We start from the raw sequence: 22,664 nt of genomic DNA on the forward strand, positions 1-22,664 counted from the left end.
AGCAGTGGAGAACTGTTTCAGGTGACAGTTTTCAGAAACTACTGTGAAAGGTGTTAAGTGTGTTGCAGCTTCTTACTACACCTCTATAAAGCTGTAGATTCTTCTGAAGTAGATTTGTGAGGAGGCGTGTGGTAGAGCATTAACGGAGTTGGCTCTTCTGTGTGGGAGTCAAGTCTGCAGTAGAATATAGGTAGTTCTATTTTTGTCTCCTCTGCAGTATTTTTTCCTCTGCTCTCATGGTGAGAACTCTCCTCCTGTGATTTCATTATACATATGTGCATGATTCTCCATTCTTACTAATGTAGCAGAGGAAAGAGAGACTGTGGTCCCATTTTAAGAAGCTTAAACAGTTTGCAATTCAGCAGCTGGCAGTTAGCATCACTCAGCTAGAACTTAGTGTCATAAATGTCATAACTTGCAGCTCTGAAGGCTCCTATTCTGTTTCAATGCCAAGTGAAACAGATTAGTGGAACTCAAATTGGTTTAATCTAATCTCTTTTATCTTTCTTTGGGTTATATTTATCTTCTTTACACTGGCGTGGACTACTAGATACATTCATGCAGTCAGAGTGAGAATCTCAGCAGAGGGATAGTGTCTTGTCAAACAACTTTTGGCCGGTCTATGATTGAGTTTTTCTTTCTGCTGTTTCCTTTTTCTTTGCTACCTGTAGCACTCTCACTGGCATTCTGAGCTTCCTGCAGCCACCTACTTGCTGTAGGGATAAGAATTTCTGCATGTGAGCTGTCACCTTGGTCTGTATCTACATTAGCATTTCAGACCAGATCTAGAATGTACTTTTGAAGGGAATTTCCTTACTGCAGTTCAGTACATATCTATCTCTCTTAGGATGAGAGTGAAGTGGATGTTCCCCAGTAGCCCACCTAATTTGTGGTCTTTGATAATTCCTTCCCTGGGACTAGGTTAGACCTGGACTGAAATATCAGTTCCTAAAATGTTTAGGACAGGGCACACCAGGGCATTGCCAACACCTAATTCACTGCCATCATTTTCCACAGCTTGCTAGTGCAGACATCCTTCAATAGAGTTAGAGATCAGTTTTATCTACAGCTGAATTCTGATTCCATCTGGGCCTCTTTTTGTAACTGCAGTGGAATGTGATCAGCAACTATTACCAAGGCTGTGCCCAAATTCCATGTGACAGTTACAGGATGTGTCCTATGACCACCAAGAATTAACTTTGCCTATTAAGTGCAAGACAACTTCCTAGCATTGACATTGCAATACCTTTGTGAAATAAAAAGGCTGGAAAAACTTGTGTTAGTTAAAGGATGCATAGCATGTGTGACATAACTCTAGGGACACAATCCTACTTCTGGTTATTTCTAGTAAGATAGCTAAGTATTTTGTGAATATATATATATAAAATAAAATACATGTCATCAACTTGTGTTCAGAATTTTCTGAAATAGATTGAACTTGTATTTACCTATGAAGGAGTATGGAGAGTATTTTAACCATTTTGGCAAGTTATCTTTTCTGTCTTTATAACTCGTAAGTATGTACATCTGTATTATGTCTTATTATTATATTTGTTTACTGCAGGGAGTTGGGAAAAACAAGGTTGTTGACAGATTCCTTCACCTTTTGAACAGACCCAGAGAGTATTTACAGCTACACAGGTAAGAATGTGTTAGATTTCCATACTTTTTGGTTTTAATCAAATTTCTCATGTTATTAAAACTCATGTTTCTGAAATTAATGTGTTTTTGGTGTTTGAACAAAGGCCCCCTAAGTGGCACATGGACCACAGGAATGTGTCTGGCAGAGGCAATAAGCTGACAGGTTGAGGAGTGGGTACAAGAATGTGGTGCAATCATCTTGTTTGATACACGAGGAAGTAGAAGTGTGCTGATGCTAAACTTTGTTCAAAAAACAAGTAATATTTTGCTGTCATTTCTGGAAAGATTTCCCTAGCATGCAATATTGTGTGAGGGAAAAACTGTTTGAGTATATCACTCATCAGACAAGAAACATTCTACATAGTAAAGGTTTTTTGGCTTTTTTCCTTTGGCACTCCTGCTAAGTGCATGTATTTCTTTCTCACCCATAAGAGTTTGGATTAGAAAATTACATCATAAGCTAAAAAACAGACTTCAAGACAACAAACCAACTGAAAACAATTCAAAAGCTGAAATACTAGGAAATTATCTGCCTGCTTTTTATAACATGAACTTGAAACTAATAAATGGAAAGAAAGAATAAATATACCTAGAAGACTCATTTTCAATTGAACTGAATCCCATTTCGGCTTTGTTCCTAATCTTTATCTCTTTGTCTTCAACTTCCTAGCTTCATACCCTGTCTCTTTCCATAATCACTGTTTTTTAAATAGTGCTAATGAAAATGTTGATCTTTGGTATTTTGCCCATTAACAGCATCGTCTCTGTAACACTTTGTCTCCCACTTTCTCACCCAGAGTTTTGTCTTTAAGTGTCTTGTACTTGTATTCCTGATACTTGGATAGATCTATCTCATAACTTCTCTACTGCTGTTCTCCTTTATACTACTTATTCTAGACTTCCATCAGTTCTACATGAAATTCTGCTTTTGTGACCTCCTGCTTTCAGCTTTGCATTAACTTTCCTGCTTGGAACAGCTACCCACTTTGTCTGGATAAAATACACTGTGATTTTTGCCAATCCCAATTATGTCACAAAGTACTGCACTATTTCTGTCCTTTTGTGTGTTCTCCAGTGATGAGGCAGAACAGTGCTTAATATGAATTCATATAGCTCAGGAGAACATTGTATAAGCACCATGTTTGGAGTTTTCATGCAGCTGTAGAACGTATAAATTCTACATGCTAGTTGAGACATCACTAGGAAGAAAAATGTGCATTTATTGTCTTGTCAATACCGTGTTCTATAGTCTCTATAAGGTACTGCTTGTGATTACAGGGGTTTGGAGAGAGGTTGAAGTAGAAAATGAAGCAGAAAATTATGAGTAGTCCTATGTAATTATAGAAAAATAATTTATAAATATAGCAAAATCAGAAATTTCTGTTTTCTGGGTAGTATTTTGAAATGCTGTGTGAAGAACTCAGTCTATATAATATTTTGATTATACTTTACAGGGTGTTTAAACAAGGATTAGAGTATTGTTAGTGCACTCTTCTGGATTCAAAACAAAGTAAGAGCAAGTTTACAAAATACCCAAACAGTTTCCTAGTAAGCTTTTACATACTTTGTGGGGGAGATTGTCAGTAGCTTATGGCATAGATATACTTTCTTAGAAAATATTCTAGAATGTGTACTTCATCTTTGATAGCCCTGTGTTTCTTCAGATTTCCTAGCTAGCTACTGTAAGTACCTTTAAGCATGCCAAGGAAAGCACTTCTAAATATAATGCTTTTAATGGTGCTTGTATACCTGAATTATATTTCTTGACAAATTTGTTTGGATGAGTTTTTTGTTGGTTTGGAGTGTTTTTACTGTCTTGATGAAAGAGTGTAAGGAGTTCTGCTGTTCTAACTCTACATATGTTTAATGACATTCAAGCAGGGAGTATTTGCCTTAGTGGCAATAAGCTATTACCAGGAGTCATTTTAAAATCTCACATTTTATGTCTTGTACTTCAAGAAGATGAGAGGAGATAAAAGACAGGAAAAGGGACATCTGTATTTACTCTGCAACTGATTCACATGGGAAGGGTCAGCCTGACCTAAAGGTTTTGATTGCTTATAGAGGCTATAAATCCTTTCTCTTAATATTTCCTACAGCATCTCGTTGAGAAGTTTTATATTCTTGAAATTTGTAAGTCTTATCAATCATTTTAATACCATAAAGCAGAAAATCTTAATGGAAGGAAGTTGCAATTAGATTCAATAATGACAGAAAATAAGAAAAATGTGTATTTATGAATTATTAAAAAAATTGGCTGCTTTCTCTTGCATACTTCCTAATATTAGCAGCTGATCAGGAGTTGACCGGCTCTCTCATTGCTTTCATTGTGGGATTATGGAAACAGGTAATATGGCACAGGCTCAGCCCAGCCTCTTCCTAGGACTGCACTCATGAAACATTTTACTGCTTTTCTGTGTTAAGGAAGAACTTCCATCTGCCAGGATTTCCCTGTCCCTCCTTTCCTACAAGAATAATTTTCAGCAGAGAAATTCCAAATTTTTGTTTACCCTCCTGGTATGGGTGTCTCCATTTTGTTCACCCAGGACACCAGCTACATGTTACAGAATAAACAACAGCTTTATTTTGTTTTATATCAAAGAACTTTTAAGAGTTCTTATAGAAATTAAACATGTACTGGTTTTACAGGCAGTAACTAAGAAACTGACTGAAAGAAAATTTGATCTTCTCCAAGCTAATGTAACGACTATTTGTGTTGCTCCTAAATTAATGAACTCTGGAAAGTTTCATTATTTTATGAACCTTTCTGTTACTGCTTTTGCTATCTCTCCTGTGGATGATGTGGAAAGAATTTTCCAGTGGTTCTACACAAAAATCTGAAGTTAAATTTGGTAGACTAAATTAGTATTTCATTAAATCAGGGAAATAATTTTCATGGAAACTGATAATCATAGAATGTGCTGAGTTGGAAGGGAACCACTAGGATCCTCAAAGTCCAGCTGCTGGCCCTGCTCAGGACCAGGAGTCTCACCATGTGCCCGAGGGCATTGTCCAAATGCTTCTTGGACTTGGGCACACTGCGACCACTTCAATGGGGAAACTGTTCCAGTGCCCAACCATCCGCTGGGTGAGGAACCTTTTTCTAATATCCAAACTAAACCTCCCCTGACACAACTTCAGGCCATTCCCTGGGGTCACTGGTCAGCAGAGAGAAGACATCAGTGCATGCTCCTCTGCTTCCCCTCGCAAGGATATCTTGCTTTATTTTTCTTTATTGTATATTTATGTTTCATTATATCTTTCTTTTTTAATTCCCTCATGATATCTTGCTTTGACTTTCACAGTCTCTAAAACCAAGATGATTCCACAGAAAGAAGGGAAAAAAACTTCAGAGGAGACTCAGGCAAGAAAATATGCCCTGTTAAGACTGTAAAATCCTTCTTAGCACTGATAAGAGCAATAGATAAGTATAAAACTGTAAGCTCCCAGCTCTCCTACATAAAAATGTCAGAAGAGAGTATCATGGACTCTAAATAGTTGACTCCTTTGATATGATCAAAGAGATTAATTTTACTTCTCTTATCATCAAATTGCTAACTAATTTTACACAAAGGATGATTTTGCTGGAGTAAGATGTTCTTTATCTGTCATTTAACCATTTACGTTTGCATCTATTTGGAATTAAGTCATACTCTCAAGCTGTTTTTTATGTTTCAATTAGGATGATTTCTCTTCCTTGCAATTACTATTTTTGTGATGACTATATATACAGAACTACAGCATTTATCCTTCTGTTTTCAGTTCAAGCTTGATTTATTGTTTGAGTTTGGGAATTTTGGAAGGTTTTTTTTTTTTTTTTTTGTTTGGGTTTTTTTGGTTTTGTGAGGATTTCGGGAATTGTGAAGAGACTTTTGATAGAAAGCTTCCTAAAAGCCTAGGTTCTGACTAGGAACGTGTAAACTTTAGTGACACAATTTTTGTGGTAGTTTCTGGTGGTATAAATTTGGTGCTAAATGTGGAGAGGCATGTGGATTAATATATATGCATTGAGTTTTTTGGAGTCATATGTTGCTGATCTTAGCTTTCATCAAAATTTTAAAAAATACACTGCTATGCTTAATACAAAAGCATAAAAAATAAAATAAATATTTAAATGTAATTTATTCTCATATACTAATTTAGGCAGCTAAAAACAACTGGAAAAATATTGGGAAGAACAAGACCTGGGAAAGCTGTCACCGCTGTTCTGTTGGTGTTGGATTTGCTTTAAGTCACATAGCCAAAAAAATCTACTAGTAACATGAAATCTCTGAAATTACCATCTGCCATCATGAATTGTGCTCTTAATTGCTCTGATAGCAAACAAAAACCTCTCTGTCTTGATGATGCCTTTACATAAAATTAATTGTAGAACATCTGTGTTCGAAGAAACGTGTTTGGTAGGTTCAGGAAGGCATGAAGTTCATTTTTGTATATCAAAACCTTTTCTTTAAAGTTTGGTGTACATTGTGCTCCTTGATTTTTTGAGATATTCAAAATCTGGATGCTGGACACTGTCTTGAGTATCTTGACTCTACATGGCCCTCTTTTGCAGAGAGGTTGGACTAAATGACTTCCAGAGGTGCCTTTCAACCTCAACCATTCTGATTCTGTGATTTAGCAATTTCTGCAAGGTAGCAGCTGGATGACCCCTAGCTCTTATTCTAGGTGTGTTGTAGTAATGTTGTAGTCTTCCAAAAAAAAAAAAAAAAAGTTAAAATTAGTTTATCTTATCTTTATAAAATTTTATAATCCAGCAGTGGTTGTTGCATGGAAGGAAGCCATTTGTACTGTCCTTAGCTGTACTGTCCTTAGCTGATGCTCAAATGTGTTAGTATGAACAGTAGTTAAAGTTGTGAGAATTAAGAAACAGCTTCAGACTCAATATTGTTTTCAGAACAGTGTGTTAATGAGATTAAATGTGATAACTTCTAGAATATTTATTTATTGTTATGATACACATTTAAATGAGTGGTTGTTAAGCAGAAGTTTCTCCATTATGTTTCCAGCTTCATGCTGTGTCAGTGACAGATTAGCTGTAGCAAATGCAAAATTTGGAGCTCAGTCTCCTTTGCCCCCTATCACAGCCATTCCTCTATACAATTGAAAATGGTCAGGAGTAAACACTACTGATCCTTTTCTGTTCTGATGGGAACTTGAGAACTAGTGGGAGAACTGGATCCCTCCTCTGAGCTACTAAAGATGTGGCCACTGAAGTCACGATAAGTAAAGTTAGTCAACTTCAACTCTAATGTTTTCAGTGTATAGATCTGCATAAGAACATCACCATCACTTACAGAAATAGAAGCTTTTGATGTGTAGACTGAAGTGTAATCTACATCAATAATTTATTAATGGCTATGAATGGATTTTCTGCTGGTCAAAACCTCAGTGAATCTGCAGATGCTAAATTATTAGTTTCGTTCCGTTGTTCTCCTTCTATGTTTCAAGAAAATAATCTTGTAGGAAATTAGTTTATTGTGAAAAAAGATAATATGAATCTTCATAGAGTCATATGGCAAAAAGAGGGAATGTTTTTTAGTGTGTGAGGGTTGTTCTCTATGAAGTCAAAAATGTTAGAACGGCTTGTAAATATGATGTGATACCTTTTCTTGAAATAGAGACCGCAGGAAGTTTTCTTCTTCAGCTTTTGATAAAACATGTTTACCCCTAAATTAGCCATGTTAAGTCTTAGTTCTCCATTTGATATCTTTTTCTTACAAGTTGAGATAACTTACTTTTCTAAGCATTTACATATACACTACAGCAACTTATCATTGTTGTAAATGTGATGTTTGACACTGTCAATGGAATACTAACTGCTTTGAAATTCTATTTTGTATCTGATAATCTTACTATTCTCTCTCAAGATATTACACTACCTTGTTCTATGTGTCCCAATGCATTTCCTTACAAAGAATTTGCTTAAAACATCTTGATTTGATATCACATCTTCCTGTCAGAGTTACTATATTTATTCTAGTGACTGATGATTGAAAAGTGTGATACAGGGTTAATTTTAAAAATCTACTACATTTTGTGTTGTGCCTTTTCTAGTTCCCTAATAAATTACAGTAATCTGATGATCTTTTTTCCAAAACTTACCTGCATTTGCATATGTTATCCTTTTCAAAAGAAACGTAATTTTGCTGGGATCTTTAACAATCCAATTAATGGGGAGTTTGAGGTAGGAAAATGAGCTTATGGTGTCCCTACAAGCAATACTTACTACAAACTGTCCATTAATCTTTACATCTTAATTTTCTTTCCCTCTTTTTCAGCACATGTAATAAGTATAAAATCAAATTATCTGTTTCCATTATTGACATAATTTAAAACTACCCTTTCAGCTTTATTGACTTCAGGTTTTTAAAATTCTAATTTAAAAAGCTGTTTCAGAAGAAACAGCTTCCTTTGCCCAAGATACAGGTGGATACTAGAATTATATTGTACTTGTTCTCAGAATTGCATTTAATTGTCATCTCTTGAAAGAATATATGACCACATGAAATAAATGCTGATATAGCTCTGCAGGTCTGTTTTTAAACATGAACAATACAGAAAAGCCATCTCCGTAGTGGGCTGTTCAAGGAAGTGTTCTATAGCTGCACTGGTTTATTTCAGTTGAGCACAGGAAAGGCAGGGGAGATGTTCTGTTGTGGTTTTGGTTTTGGCAGCCACAAAACAAAAGTCTAGGTAATTTTTCCTCATGACTCATGTGTCATTAATGCTTAGATTATTTTCTTTTAATATTGTGCTTTATATTGTGTGCTTTATTCTTTATGTAGCTCATGTTAGGAAATAAGTAATAAGATGATACATTTTTGTCATGAAGATTTATGTTGTGAAGCCCTGACTGCATTGACTATATTATAGGTGTCTTTATAGTTTTTACTTGTTTTTTGCCTGTTTTCTTAAATACATTTTCAGCCAATACAGAGTTGCAATGCGAAGCTTCCAAGATTTCATGCCAGTCAATGGTCCCTATTTCCAATGTTAGCTTTTCATAAGCTGGCTGACTAGCTCTTTTTGTCAGATTCCAGGTGTTAGAAAGCTACTTCGTTTTTCTTTTTTTGTAGGAATTGAATTCAGATTTAATATCCTGCTGCATGGCTGTTACAGAGAAATAGCTCAGGTTAGAAGACCCTATTGTTTCATTTTCCTCTAAAGCTGAAATAAGAGTTTCTCACTGTTTACTCAATTAAATGTATTCTTACAAGCAATAAAGGAAGCTGCAGGGTGTTGTGTTTCCCCATTTATGGATTTTACGATTAGGGTGAGTGAATTTTGTATTTTGTTTTGGCAGATGGATCACATACAAGTAATTGTGTAACTTCAGATTTAAGCATATACCATGAATTAAACATAATTCCCTTTGACCTTTCTTCTGCCACCTGCAGTCATACTGAGTAATGAGTACCTTTATAGTCAAAATAATTTCTTGCATTTTAAACAAACTTATGTCCTGCTGAGTAGCTGTAACAGCATAGCAGGAAAAAAAAAAAGGTGAATTTAATTATCAGTTCCTACAGATAAGTCAAAAAGCCTTTACAGGGTCATTTTTACAGAGCAATGAGACATCTGGTTGGCTTTTCAGATATTTCAGAATTTCCTAAACATAGCAGTCAGGTCATGCAATGCAGTGGCTCTGTGATGGGTTGACTAAAGAAATTAATTTGTAAATGTCAAAATCATGCAGATTGATTCTTTGTGTTGGGATTGCCTGCTCTTCATCAGGATAATCCATGAGTGGATTAACTGACCAATTAACAGCTTCAAATGGCCTTTGGACTAATTATTTTTCAAATACTCTTTCAAATTAGGTCACAGCAGATGGGTATATTCATGTCTGATTGACATGTAGAAATATGTATCTATGTCCATAGGTATTTAATAAAAAATGCCTCACAGAAATGAAGAAGAATTTCTAGAGCATACACTCTACATCTCTGGTTTTTCCTTTTAAATGCTGTGAAGTTTTGTGTGGTGAATCAGGAGGAGGCCAAACCTGAGCTTGGTTTATATAACCTTGTTGCCATGAGCAGGGGACCCCTAGAACACAAGGTTGCCTTGCACAAATAATCTCTTACCCTTTTAGCCTCAGTGTAAGTACACACAGAAGCCAGGACTGTATTCTTCTGCATGTGTCAAGATGGAGTAATTCCAGGGAATGTGAGTGATTGTGATGTCAGCTGGGGCCTGACACTGTGTCCTGTATTAGGGCACAAGCCTTCCTGGGGACTCAAATCTTCAATTAAAGCATTGGAGCACCTTTTGTTAAACTGGAGGATAACAACTAACTCTCTGAGTTAGTTGATGGAAACTTCTCCTGACACAGTTCATAGTTGTTCTCCAGAAGGAAGGCGTTGCTGTCAGTGAAACAGAAACTGTCACAGCAGTATGTTGGAGTCAGTCTGCAGACCTCAAAAATAGCTGCCTTTAGGGTAAAAATGCAGCAGTAGCAAAAAGTAAATAAAAGACAGCAATAGGAGCTAATTAAAAACATGAGAAGAATTCTCAGAAGTCCTGCTATGAATTGAGTGGTCATGTCAGAGGAGTTTCTATATTTCAGTAGTAAATATTTCTTCTCTTTTTTTTCTTTTTAAATGGAGCCCTTGTGAGAAGGACTTCCTTGATAAAAGTACATTCTTAGAAAGATATTAGTGAGTTTTTCCTATTTTTCTTTTACAATCAGATAAAGATAAAATCAGTTCAGTTGAATAAGATGACTGTATGTCAGATAGTTTTTCTCCCTCTACATTCCTACAGTCTTGCTTCTTTGTGTCAGGCCTATTTTCATTGCTGAATGTGATGAAATTGGGAGGTTTTGGTATTCATGTCTTTGTTAGAGCCTGTTAGTTATTATTAAGGTGCTATTGTTACTAAGTGAAAGTGAATTGGAGTTTTTAGTTGCTTTCCTGAAGGAATTTTGAGTGCCAGATATATTTTGCATTTAGGAAATGCTGCTTGCTATGTTGTTCAAAAATATTTCAGACTTAGTGCGTTTTTGTTTTTTCTACATTTCAGTGCCTTTACATTTACGTAATTCATTAAAAAGCGGAAATTTAAGAAAAAACTCAAAGGAGACAGTTTCTTTTTAGCCATTCTTTACTGTGTTTGGGTCATGGTAGGTTTCTGAAGAACAGAAATTAATGATATATAAGTGTATAGCATATGATTCTGAAAGGAAAATAATACTGATCTGTCATAACCCTTGTAAAACCATTCATACACGTCTGAATGTAATAGCCTAAGCAAATACAGGAATTTCACATGCACTTAAATTATCAAGCCAATGGAATTAATATTTGACTTACATTTAACTTCTGTAATACGCTGCAAATCCCCCAATGTATTTCCTTAAATACTAAGGCCAACTATCAACAAAGCAGAAGAAAGATAAAATAAGAAAAAAATTAGAAGATAGATTCAATTGATAGATGTCAATTTTTATTTTAGTTTGATACCTTCTGTATTTTTTTTTATTGTGCTACTTTTGTAATAGCACTGAAATGAACAGTAAACTCTTGTAGTGTTTATTTTTCCTAAAAATATGTCAATTCTGTCTTCTCTGAAGAATGAGATCATCCTAAGGATTTGTGTGGGCCGCTGATTATTGTGGAATACTAAGCACAATTTAGTATTCCGTATTAGGGGGTTGTAAGTAATCTCTGCAGAGCCAGGGGATTAACTTGCTCAGCAAAAGTAAGGTACTATTTCATGTTACAGTAGAAAATCATCTCACATTTTTGTCTTTTCTTGTGTCATCACCTGTGTGACAGCACATCACTAGAGATATTCATTTCCTGATGTGTTTTGTTCACTTTATTGTTTTTCATTCATTATCTCCTAAGTGCAAATTTATGATCTGTAAAGCGTCCTGTAATTCATCTTCCTTTATGTTATTTTTGGCCTATCCTTGGGTCCTCTCATTTTCTCACCCTTCTATTACTTTAAAGATCACAGTTCAAATTTGACAAATTCTTCCCCTTTTAACCTTATATTAATTCCTCAGAACATTTTTCCTTGCGTTATTTCTGACTAATTAGTACCTGTGACTGTGACCTTCAAATACTCTAGCATTTGGTTTACACATTTTAAAATTCTTCTGCTGCTGCAACTATATGGGCTTGAACTAGAAATGTTAACTGATGGTGGAGGTAGGCTGATACATACAATCTGAGAATTTAGTCCCTAAATAATGTGTGTTCAAGAAACAAAAAATCACTGGTTTGTTGTTATTTTTGGATCTGTTATTGATTTTCTGCCCAGCGTATGAATTGCTTAGACACACAGGATGACAACAGAAGCTTTGTTTTTGTGTCCACAGTAGGATTTCTAAGATAATAGATTAGTGCTACTGCTTATTTTAATGATTTAATAAATTATATGTTGCAAGTGAATACAATGTTAATATAACTATTTGGGGAAGGGTTCCCTACTTGTGACAGGGTTAACTGAATTGAATGTGGTCCCATCTTTGTAACCTTTCCCTTTCTAGATTAAAGTTCAGATCGAGTAGCTAAACATTTGAAGTCTCTCTTTCTGCCCTTTGCTTTATTTCTGTGCATGGAAACTGGGATAAATCAATTGTGGGCTTAAAACTAAACAAGAAATTATTAGTGATTAGGGACAGAAATCCTGCTGACAGCAGTTTCAAATAAAGGAAATGTGCAAGTTATCCTCTCAGTTTAAAGCTGTTTGGAAGCTGGCCACTTAATAGCACTGCTAACAGTACTGTTTGATTTCCTGTACCCATGAGCTTATCAAAATTGTTGGTTTTTACAAGGTGTGGCAAAATTAAAGATAGAACTAAGTGGATCTTTGAAAGAGTGAGTCAGCTAGGCTTAAGCAAACATTTTTGTTACACAGCACAGCTGTGAAAGGTAAGAGATTTTTGTTGTATCAAATATTACGTACAGTGCAAAGGTTACCAACCTTACTAATGGACCAGTATGTGGATCTCAAGCAGTGTTAAGAGAGGTTTTCCTGATGAGTTTTGTCCTGTGATCAGCCCATTATTCTTTTGACACAGACTAATCTAAATTTTGAAATATGGGAGGAAAGGGATGGCAAAACCAACTTGCCCTAAGATTGAATTTCCTGTTGCCCATGAAAGCATGGGAGTCACTGGGACATTCTGTCATGAGCCAGGTCTGGATTATTCTCTAGCTCATTGGTCCATCTGAAGCCCAAAGTGGGTTCAGAAACAGGGTTGGTTATACAGATCATGACAAAGGTCTGGGCAAGTACTTTATACAATCAAACTTTCCCTGAGTTATGGACATAATTTCTGTAGGTGAACCCATTGTGGTGATGTCTGTTGCTTCACCTTTCTGAATTGCAACTGTTTTTTTATTTATCTGTGCATTCAGTGGTGGTTAAAATAGATTAAATAGTGAAGATTAAGCAATATTCTCATTATAGATTTTAATTAGCACTGTTTTACATTTGAAGAAAAGGTAATTCAGCAATTCAAAGACAAATCAAATTTCAGAAAGAAGCTGCTACTGAAGCGTCTGTCCCATCTAAGAGATTATACTGGTCATGATATAAAATGTAGCAAGCCAGTAGGGCTTAGAACTAAAAATAATTGATTTTAAGAAATCCACATGATAGGTTGTTTTGTTTGTTTGTAGGTTTTTTGCATGATGATATGTGGAGCAGAACAGCTAAACCAGTAACAATTGCTGTTTGTCACAAAAAATGACGGTTTCAGCATACTTAACTAGAAATAATAACATCACTAATGTGCCTGCATGCAAAAAATACTGGTTCTCTTCTCAGGGGTTTTGTTCTCAGGGTTTATGAGAAATGGAGAACTACTGTGAAAGTCCTGGCAGAGGCAAGGATATTCACATTTGACTACTAAGCGGATACACTGTTGTTCTCAGTTATTCAGTAGTCTAAAAAATTTTTTTTCCTCTTAGAAAGAGACTATTCAATTTTTCATTTATTCATTTTGTATTTTATTGTAACTAACATTCCTGTATTTTTAATTAATGCCATCTGTTTTTCCACATTTCAGGGATACCACTGTACAAAGCCTTACCCTACAACCTTCTGTAAAGGATGGTCTTATAATATATGAAGATTCGCCACTGGTCAGTAGAAGCATTTGAATTTATATTTGGATTTTTTTTTTAATTTAAACTGTTGGTAATTTGACTTTTCATGGCCCAGTGAGTGAGTTTAGTAATAAACATTTTAATAATTTTTATTGGGTCACATTGGTCACATTTGCTGTGCCAAATGTGAATAAGATGATGATCTTGGGAGTCCCCACATACAAAATGAGTATGGAAAATAATTTAGTATTAACCTGACACATTTTAACTGGTAGAGTGGTATTTGCCTCCTTCTCCTTTGAAGCACCTCACACCTACATGCTAAGTTGGGTTCTGAACAGCTGTTACAGCCATTCTTCAGTTCTTTCAGCTACATGTTGAAAGTCTAGATGCAAGCTGGCTTTACACGTCTGTCTGCACTCCAAGTTGTTCAGTCAGGCTGCTCACTTCCCTCGCTTTCCATCCCTATCCAGGAGAAATGGAAACACCCAACTTTCTTGTCTCACGTGCCTCCTCTTCCTTCTATTGTGGTTTGGCCACAGCTTGTCCCTGTTCTGAGTCCCTTTCTTGTCTCAGTGCCACTGAGGTGTCACTGCTGCTCACTGAGAAACTAGTAATGCAGCTCCTTGCAGGGTTTTGGCCAGGAGTGATGTTATTATTCCTTTCTCTTCTAGGTAAAAGCAGTGAGGTTTGGCCATATTTTGGTAATTGATGAGGCGGACAAAGCACCAACAAATGTTACCTGTATCCTAAAAACTTTAGTAGAAAGTGGGGAAATGGTTTTGTCAGACGGAAGGCGAATTGTTGCCAGTAAGTAGAGCTAAAGCGTTTTCATCATTTACAGTAAAATGTAACATGTTGCTGGTTTTCAGTTGCTCAGTAGCAACACAGACCATTCCAAATGGATAAATAGTTTGTTGCTAAGAAGTTAACAATTAAAGAATTTACAGTAATTTTCTCTGCTACTTTTGCAATAGTCACTAAGGTTTTTTTAAAATTAGCATTCTTGTTAATTTTGCTGAAGAATTATAAGGAATCTTAACCCAGAAAGTTTTGACCTCTCTGCTTCTCATTCACCATAAGAAATAAAGATCTAGTTGAGAAAATTATGATCTTAGTTATGCCCATCTGGACATTTGGGGTATCACTGGATCAGGTCTAGAAGGAAGATATGTTATATATCTGTGCTCAAATTGTAAAGGATTTTATCTAATCAAATATTGCATATGCTTACTTGATTATATGCTTATTTCATTATTTAAATATATCCTGCAGGATGAGGCTATCTGTAATTTGATGGAATTTAATTCATCTGAGTTCCATGAAAAAATATTTTTCATTATTTTTCAAAAAAAGGCTATGTTTGAAGGTATCTCTTGATGCTACTCGATACTAAACTTTACATAATTAATTTAATTTTAACAATATGGGGAATAATGTTTGAGTGTAGCAGTCATTCAATACTCACATGGCACGCTTGAGTTTTGCTTGTCATTATAAACTTTAGGTGGGCTTATTCTAAAATATTTTCTAGCCAGTCCTAGTTATTACTGTAGTTTTTTTTGGAGGCAGTTAAAGGATTCCCAAACACCATGTGCCACTGGAATCATGCTGAAAGGGAACAAGGTTCTGAATGGAGCCAGTCTGAGTAGTTTTGGAGATCCAGTCTTCGCATGTGTTAAATAATGTATCTCTATGTTCTCACAAATTTTGTAGTAACCAGGAGGAATTTCAATCCTGTCTTCCCAGATCAAATAGTGTCAGACCTATATAAAATCACATTTTATTCACCATTGGCTTCACCATTTTAGTGAAATTAAATATAAAGAAAACAGGTAGTCTGCACCCCAAGAACAGTGGATGCATTTTTGTGTTTTTTCAATTAAACACTTTGGTTAAATTTTTGTGAAACAGACTATGAAACTTGAAAATGAATGCTAGAAAACTCAGTTGAATGGTGTGTAACTGTTCTTCTAATTCTAAGAGGAATGTAATTAAATTAGAAGAATTTTTCTTCTATTTCTAAGAATTCTTCACCTAATCTAATTATGTTCATTCATTCAGTATTGCAAAGCTTAAATATGCAAGTTATAAATTTTATTTCTTTTCCAGATCATGCTCATGTAGAAGGGAGAGAAAATGTAATAGTTATTCATCCTGATTTTAGAATGATAGTTCTGGCAAATAGGCCTGGGTTTCCTTTCCTGGGTAATGACTTTTTTGGCACATTAGGTAAGTGATTCATGTTAATTTATGATCTTTAATAGACTTGACTAATAGAATATCTGTCTTAATCAATTACATTTCATGAGGAGAAGGGACCTTATGCATATTGATTGATACTTTATGTCATGTACGACATTAAGGCTGTAATGTAAATTTATGTATCTTAATAAAAGTGCCCAAACTTGCCCTTAATGGAAAAGCTGTATGTGATCATCTGTATTAAAACTATTTTGTTTTATGGGATCTGGATGGACAAGATTATTGAAATTTTTGTTAATGAGTGTATAGAGTATACAAATACTCCAAACAAATTAACTGTAAACTTAACATCTGACAGCTCTTTCAACTGCTCACTATTTTTTTTCCCATATCAAACAAGCTACAGCTTGGGTACTGTCCTGTTTGGTACAAGAGACAGTAGCTTGATGGATGGTTCTTTTCTTTGCTTTCAGTAGCAAAGGCTACTGTATGTTTTGCTGCTAGCACTGTGCTACCTGCTTTTCCATCTTGCTTCTCCATGTATATGGTCTTAGTAAAATATGTATGTTTGACAAGATACTGAATTTATCTCAGTATCAGGTAAAGCTGTCCAAATTTCACACCAACGGTGCTCATATCAACAGAAGCCTTAGTTTAGAAAGCTCTTGGTAGGTCTCAGAAATTCTGTGTGTCAGCAAAGATTCCCTAGAGCTTCATCTCACAGCAAAAACACGAAATTAAGTTGAACAGGGGCAAGTGGTGAAGAATTCTTTGGCCTGTATAGCCCACTGTTCATCTAAGTGGGCCTCTGGCAAGGTTTTAGCATTGTTGCTACATGATGGCTGTGAACTGAATACCCTCCAGACTCCACTGACTGTATTATCTGTGTTAGCTTGGCCATTGATATGCAGGAACCTTAATTTATGTAGTTTTGCCTGTTAACTTTGGCCATAATGCTTAATCTGTAAGAAATCGACTCAAAATATACTCAAAAAAGCAGTTGCAAACCCAATTCCATACTACTTAATAGTTCTTTGTTTTTCAGGTGAGGTTCCCTCTGAATGGACATTCTCTGTCTGAAACTCATTGATTCTGAATTTCACAAAGCTACGTTGCCCCAAAAGAATTTATTGTTGTGTTTATTTTTCACAGCCTAGTTTCCTTCCTTACATGAACCCTTTAAACAAAATCATCCCAGTGTTACTGCTCTTGGTCTGCATGGCAGAGGTGTGGTTGAGTCTTTGGGGTTCTATATTGATATTATTTTTTCAGCTTAGAGTTTCTTCTGCTTTTAGTTTGTCCTTTTTCTGCAGGATCTGATCATGCTTCTGCAAAGTTTTGTACAACAGTTCAGAGACTTTTTGTGAATAAACTCAATTTATGGATTATATGTTTGGTATCGATATAATGCCAATGTATGGAAATAATATCTTGCCAAATTTCTTACTATACTTCAAGGCAGGCAGGGAGTAAAGATAAGTTCAGTATTTCCTCTAGGCCTTTTAATTGGGTTTGCATTAGGGCCCTCCTGCATTTCAAGATTTCCCTGAATTCTGTGGTGTTTTGAAGGAATTCAAAAATAAGTTCAATTCAACCAGTTATGTTTTCTTAAAATCTTTTTTCTCTTATTTTTTCCTGCACATTATAGTGCAAGAGTTCTATTATCATTACATTGCAAGGGTTCCATATTGCTGAAGTTTTGTACCTCCGTGATGCTTCTTATAGGCGTCTCCTCTAGGCACTGACTCTTCCTTGTCCTCATGGCAGCCAACTGACTCCAGTTCCCCTCGACCAACCAATCCACTCTTTTAACCACTCTTCTTATTGGTTACAGCTGTGGCCTGTTAAAATCAGGCCTGCTCCTAATCTTTAATAATTAACCCAGCTGCAACTCTTTAGGGGGTACGATTACTTTCCACACTACCCTCATTTACTTATGTTCTATCCCCATACACCTGCATTCATTTGACTTTTGTTTCTTCTTGAAGTTGATTTCTCCCTCATGATATCAGCGTCATTAAAATGACAGATGAGATCTCTATGTTTCCAGAAACCTCAATGTTCCTCATAGCTTGTACTTCACATTTTTCACAGTTTTAGCATCTTGGTACTTAGCATTCTTTTGAGTCATATCTTTTCTATTAAAGGTCCAGTGTTAAACTTAAAGGGGCTGTTGGGATGCTATTTCTTTATAAATTATCTAACTTTGTGCTTTTCCTTTTTTCTTCGTAGGGGACATTTTTAGTTGCCATGCTGTTGATAATCCCAAACCACAGTCAGAACTGGCAATGCTTAAACAATATGGTCCCGATGTTCCAGAGGCGATTCTGCAGAAACTGGTAGCTGCTTTTGGAGAGCTCAGGAGCTTAGCTGACCAAGGAACTATTAACTACCCCTATTCCACTAGAGAAGTAGTGAATATTGTAAAACATTTACAGGTACAGTACATCACATTTAATTGAAAGCTTGAGTTCATCAATACTGATTTTTTAATGCCTGAAGGTTTCAGAAAGAAGATGCCATTATTGTTCATGCATTTTTATTTAATTCTTGTGAAGCACTTTACATTTTGAAAGATGCATAATATTAAAGATGCTCAGATAGTCAGAGGATAAGGATCACAGATGTACACGGGCAGATATTTATTCTGCATATTTATCGATAGAAAAAAAACCTGTAAATCTGTTTTTCTACTGTGTGAGAAAAAAGTTGCATACTGTGAATACTGTGTGCAATGTTCATACTGGCCCTTATTATAAAACTCCATATTCAACATACAATACTTCCAGGACAGCGCAACCGTTCGTTTTATTCTGCTATAAAATTTGTGGATTTAATCCTTTCCTGTGAAAAATACAAATTCCTGCTGCCCAACAATAATACATCTGTAGTGGATTTTTTTCTAAGGAAAATGCTAGATGGATAACAACTCAGCAAGGGAATATGTAGGATTCATTATTACTTCCTACACACATTTAACTGCAAAATTTTGAATTCTGATTTAATGATGATCTGGTTTTTAAATATTACGGTAAAGTCTGACTTCTGTCTTTATAAAGTGAAGGATTTTTTTGCCTGAAGTATTTGAAGTGTCCTAATGCTCTTTGAAATAGCAATGCTTTTATTTTATTCAGTTTATAATTCTAAAATTGGTCATTTGTTAATTTATAGGCCATTTCTTGAATTATTGAGTCCTATATGTTTTTAAAAAATAGTGGAAATGAATGTAATTAATACAATTAGAATATAATTTCTCACAAGTTTGGATCTACTGCTCCTGTGTTTTATACTGCATGGTATAACAGGATTGCATGATAGTTTTGTGTCTGTGGTCATGTACATATTCACACACATTCAGATCCTGAAGGGTGGATTTGCTACTTTTAAAAATCTTCATCTAGATTTGTGGAGAGTATAGATTTTTATGTTCTGTGGTCTCTAGAGCGTGAGAAGATCTCAAGACAAGCTGGTGCTCCTAGTTATCAATAATAGAAAGAAAAAATAATGCTCTCTAACTTTGTGCTAAGGGTTAAGAAGATTCAGACCTAAAGGCTGAGGAATCCAGATAAACACATAAGCAGAGCAGTCTATTAGGATCCATTACCAGCTGATAGGTATTTGTTTACCAAGCTGATAGAACATGTACATGCTGATTTCTAAACACACAGTTACATTCAAAATGACAGTGGAAAAATTACAGACTTGAGGAATATTTGCTGTGCTGCTGAGAAGCTAATTTTTAGGGTATTTGTTAAATTAGCTGGTTTCTGTCTTCATACCTTTCTGCTCTCCCTGCCTTCCTAGCTTCTTTCCTTCATCATCTACCTCCAAGTAACCTGAAGTTGTACTGATTTCTGTTAGTGATCAGTGCAGAAACATAAGACTTAATTATTGTTTTATTTGAGTGTGGACAGTATCTAACTGGAGATTGAAAGAGCTGTATTGCTAATTGTCTTAAGGGCTCTTACTGTCTGCTTCTGTCTCCCTCACTTAAGCAGATTAGTACGGTCACTTCAACCTGGACATTGGGTGCAGTTCAGTGGGGAAGTTTCCCATCTGCTAAGCTTTCACCTCTTTGAAAGTGTAAATATCCAAATAGCTCTCCAACATGCATCTTTGACTTGTTTTGTAACATTTATTTTCAAGATCCCAGTCTCCTAGCAAGAATAGAACATTTTGTTTACTGTAACTTGGTTTTCAATCTGAATAATAAAAAACTGTGAGTAGCCAAATGTAAACAATGAATATAAACATAATGGTTATTCCAAAGTAAGAAACTTTTAGGTCTTCAGGTAGAGAAGAAAGAGGAAGGAGGGAAATGAGTCAATAATATTGCTGGTCCTTAGGAAGGAAGGAGGGAAGTTAGTCATATTGTGAAACAATTTCCCTTACAGCAGTTCCACAGCCCTGCTCTCTTTGTACTATTGTGTTGATTTCTTTCACATAATTTTGGAATTTTTTCCTTGTGTAAAAAAAGGTTGGATGTTTTGGACGAAAAAAATGCTTTTGATTACTGTTGTCTGACAGCAGTAATCAAAAGCATCTGAGCATCAGGACTAGTCACTTAAAAATATACTGATTGCTATGGTATCAGCAAATTGATAGGCTAATCTCTGACTAATTGCGATCTTCAGCACTTAGGATACACAGAGAGAGTACAGTTACAAGATTATCCTCCCCTAAAGACTATGCAAGTAGGGAACATGTAGTAATTTAGTTGTAGCTTAAACATTGTGTTCAGACCTAGGTTGCTTCTATATTAACTTTTTCTTCGGGAAAGGTTTTTTTGGTGATGCTTGAGACACCAAACTATTTTGAAGACCCAAAACTGCAAGTATAGGGAGAGTTGTCTAATGCAGGTACCTAACTTGATTGCTGCAACTTTTTCTCCTCACGTTCTGTATCAGGAATTGAGATCTTGCAGCTCTAGCTGGCAGGTGACCTGATACAGCCTTTTTGTCTTGCTCAGCTCCAGTTTTCAGACTGTCAAATGTCAAAAGTCTTTATGTTAATAGTAGCTTATGGGTAAGCTCAGAAACTCTGCCCTTGCTCTGTTGGGTTAGCATAAGGTGCTTTAACCAAGGTATGCTGTGACTGCTTCTCTGCAATCTAATGTGCTGTTTTTCATGAGACCTTGGTAGATGCTAATCAGGAAAGCCACATTAGTCTAGATAAAATGGCAAGAGCTTTTTTGCTAATTCTTCTTTAGTTTCAGAAAGCTGAGATTTTTTCTTCTTGGTTATCTTTCTTGTTTATATCTGAGATTGCTTCCTAATGGTAGGCACTAGTATAACAGTTTTCAAACAGTAAATGCCTAAGAAGCCTTCTGGCCCTGAAGTCTACTTGTCATCAAGTTTTAAGGCCTATTCAGTAAGCTTTTGTGGTAAGATAGTGCCTTTTTGTAATGTTCAGCCTAATCTCAAAAGGAAACTAGGCTTATCAAATAACAGTTTTTATCCCCTTCTCACTTTGTGCCTGATAACCTTTTACCCTTTTGGACAGTCACAATGGATCTCAGTTATCAATTTTCAAAGATAATTAGGTTTTTGCTGGTTTAATCAGAATCAGTGGCTATATGACAGAGAGGAACTGATTGAAATTGCAGGGGGAGAATTCAGCTGTTTCATTTGGCAGTAGATGTTGCCCACTAAAGACAGGAGTACTGGTTAATCCATTTGTATGTCTGTCACTCAGGATGAGCCATAGACATGGTGCTTCTGGCTCTGCTGAAGGACAGCTGAGGAGGAACAGAGAGAGCTGGCAACATTCAGTAAAAGGGTGTAGGGGTAGGTGCAGGGGCAAACCAAGAGCGCAGGGGAACAAACAGATATCTGAAGGCACTAAGATACATTGGGAAGTGCGCGTTAGTGAGAATGCAAGGCAGAAGTGTAAAACAAAAAGTCTGAACTCATTACAGACTGAACACCAGATAATTTATCACTTTCATTTCAGGACAGTGGTAGAAGTACAATAGACCTCAATGGGTATAGCATATTTGAATTCTTGATTTCTACTGGAAACCACAGTTTTGCTTATAGATTTTACACAGGCTGTAACAGTACATACCCTCATGGAATGTTAGATCCAAAAATACATGGCTTTTTCACCAAGTCAAATTCTCCATCAAATAAAGCACACAATGTACAAATAAAAATATACAATTGTTGAAAGCAAAAAACTATGTTACTTACTATTTTAAAGAATAGCCAAGAATCTCAGGTACATACAAAAGTGTTAGTTGTAAGGGGAAGAATCAATGAATGACAGTCAGACAGACTGATAAGAGGTCAATATTTTCTCTAGTAATGTACTTTTTTTAAAAATCAATAGAAACCAAATTTTTTTTTTTTTTTACGTTCAGTTCAATCCCCAAAGAGTCAGCCCTTTTTTTGGGTTTTGGGTTTTCTTGTCTTTTTCTTCTTTCCCTTTAAATGAGCTGTCATTTTCTTTCTTCAGTTAGCAGTTGTCCAAGCAGTTATTAAAGAGGGATTGGATTTGTTCTGGTTGAAGCAGGAGAGTTGTGGTTTATTTAATAACTGAAGTAGAGGACCTTTGTACAAGTGGCTTGTGCTCCCAGAAGCCATCTGTTGTACCTCAGGAAATTTTTTATGATGTCCAGCTGACACAAGAAGCATGGAACTGTTGATGCAATTCATTACAGAAAAGTGTACTGATGACAGAAGTTATGCAGTGATTCAGAAGACTGCAGACATACTTGGAGACTTCTAGAGAAAACTGGATATTATTTGA

General features: G+C 35.8%; 1 protein-coding gene across 3 annotated transcripts in view; it reads left to right on the plus strand.

The window, feature by feature from the left end:
* The window catches only part of VWA8 (von Willebrand factor A domain containing 8), a 184,056-nt gene that overhangs the window by 84,778 nt on the left and 76,614 nt on the right, over positions 1 to 22,664 (plus strand). For all 3 annotated transcript variants that reach the window (XM_059493551.1, XM_059493553.1, XM_059493552.1), the window contains exons 21-25: positions 1,565 to 1,641; positions 13,670 to 13,745; positions 14,384 to 14,519; positions 15,822 to 15,941; positions 18,147 to 18,352. In XM_059493551.1, the coding sequence (XP_059349534.1) occupies positions 1,565 to 1,641; positions 13,670 to 13,745; positions 14,384 to 14,519; positions 15,822 to 15,941; positions 18,147 to 18,352 (615 nt within the window). The remainder of the gene's footprint in view (positions 1 to 1,564; positions 1,642 to 13,669; positions 13,746 to 14,383; positions 14,520 to 15,821; positions 15,942 to 18,146; positions 18,353 to 22,664) is intronic.

Source organism: Ammospiza nelsoni, chromosome 2, assembly GCF_027579445.1.
Source record: "Ammospiza nelsoni isolate bAmmNel1 chromosome 2, bAmmNel1.pri, whole genome shotgun sequence".
Classification (NCBI taxonomy): Eukaryota; Metazoa; Chordata; class Aves; order Passeriformes; family Passerellidae; genus Ammospiza; species Ammospiza nelsoni.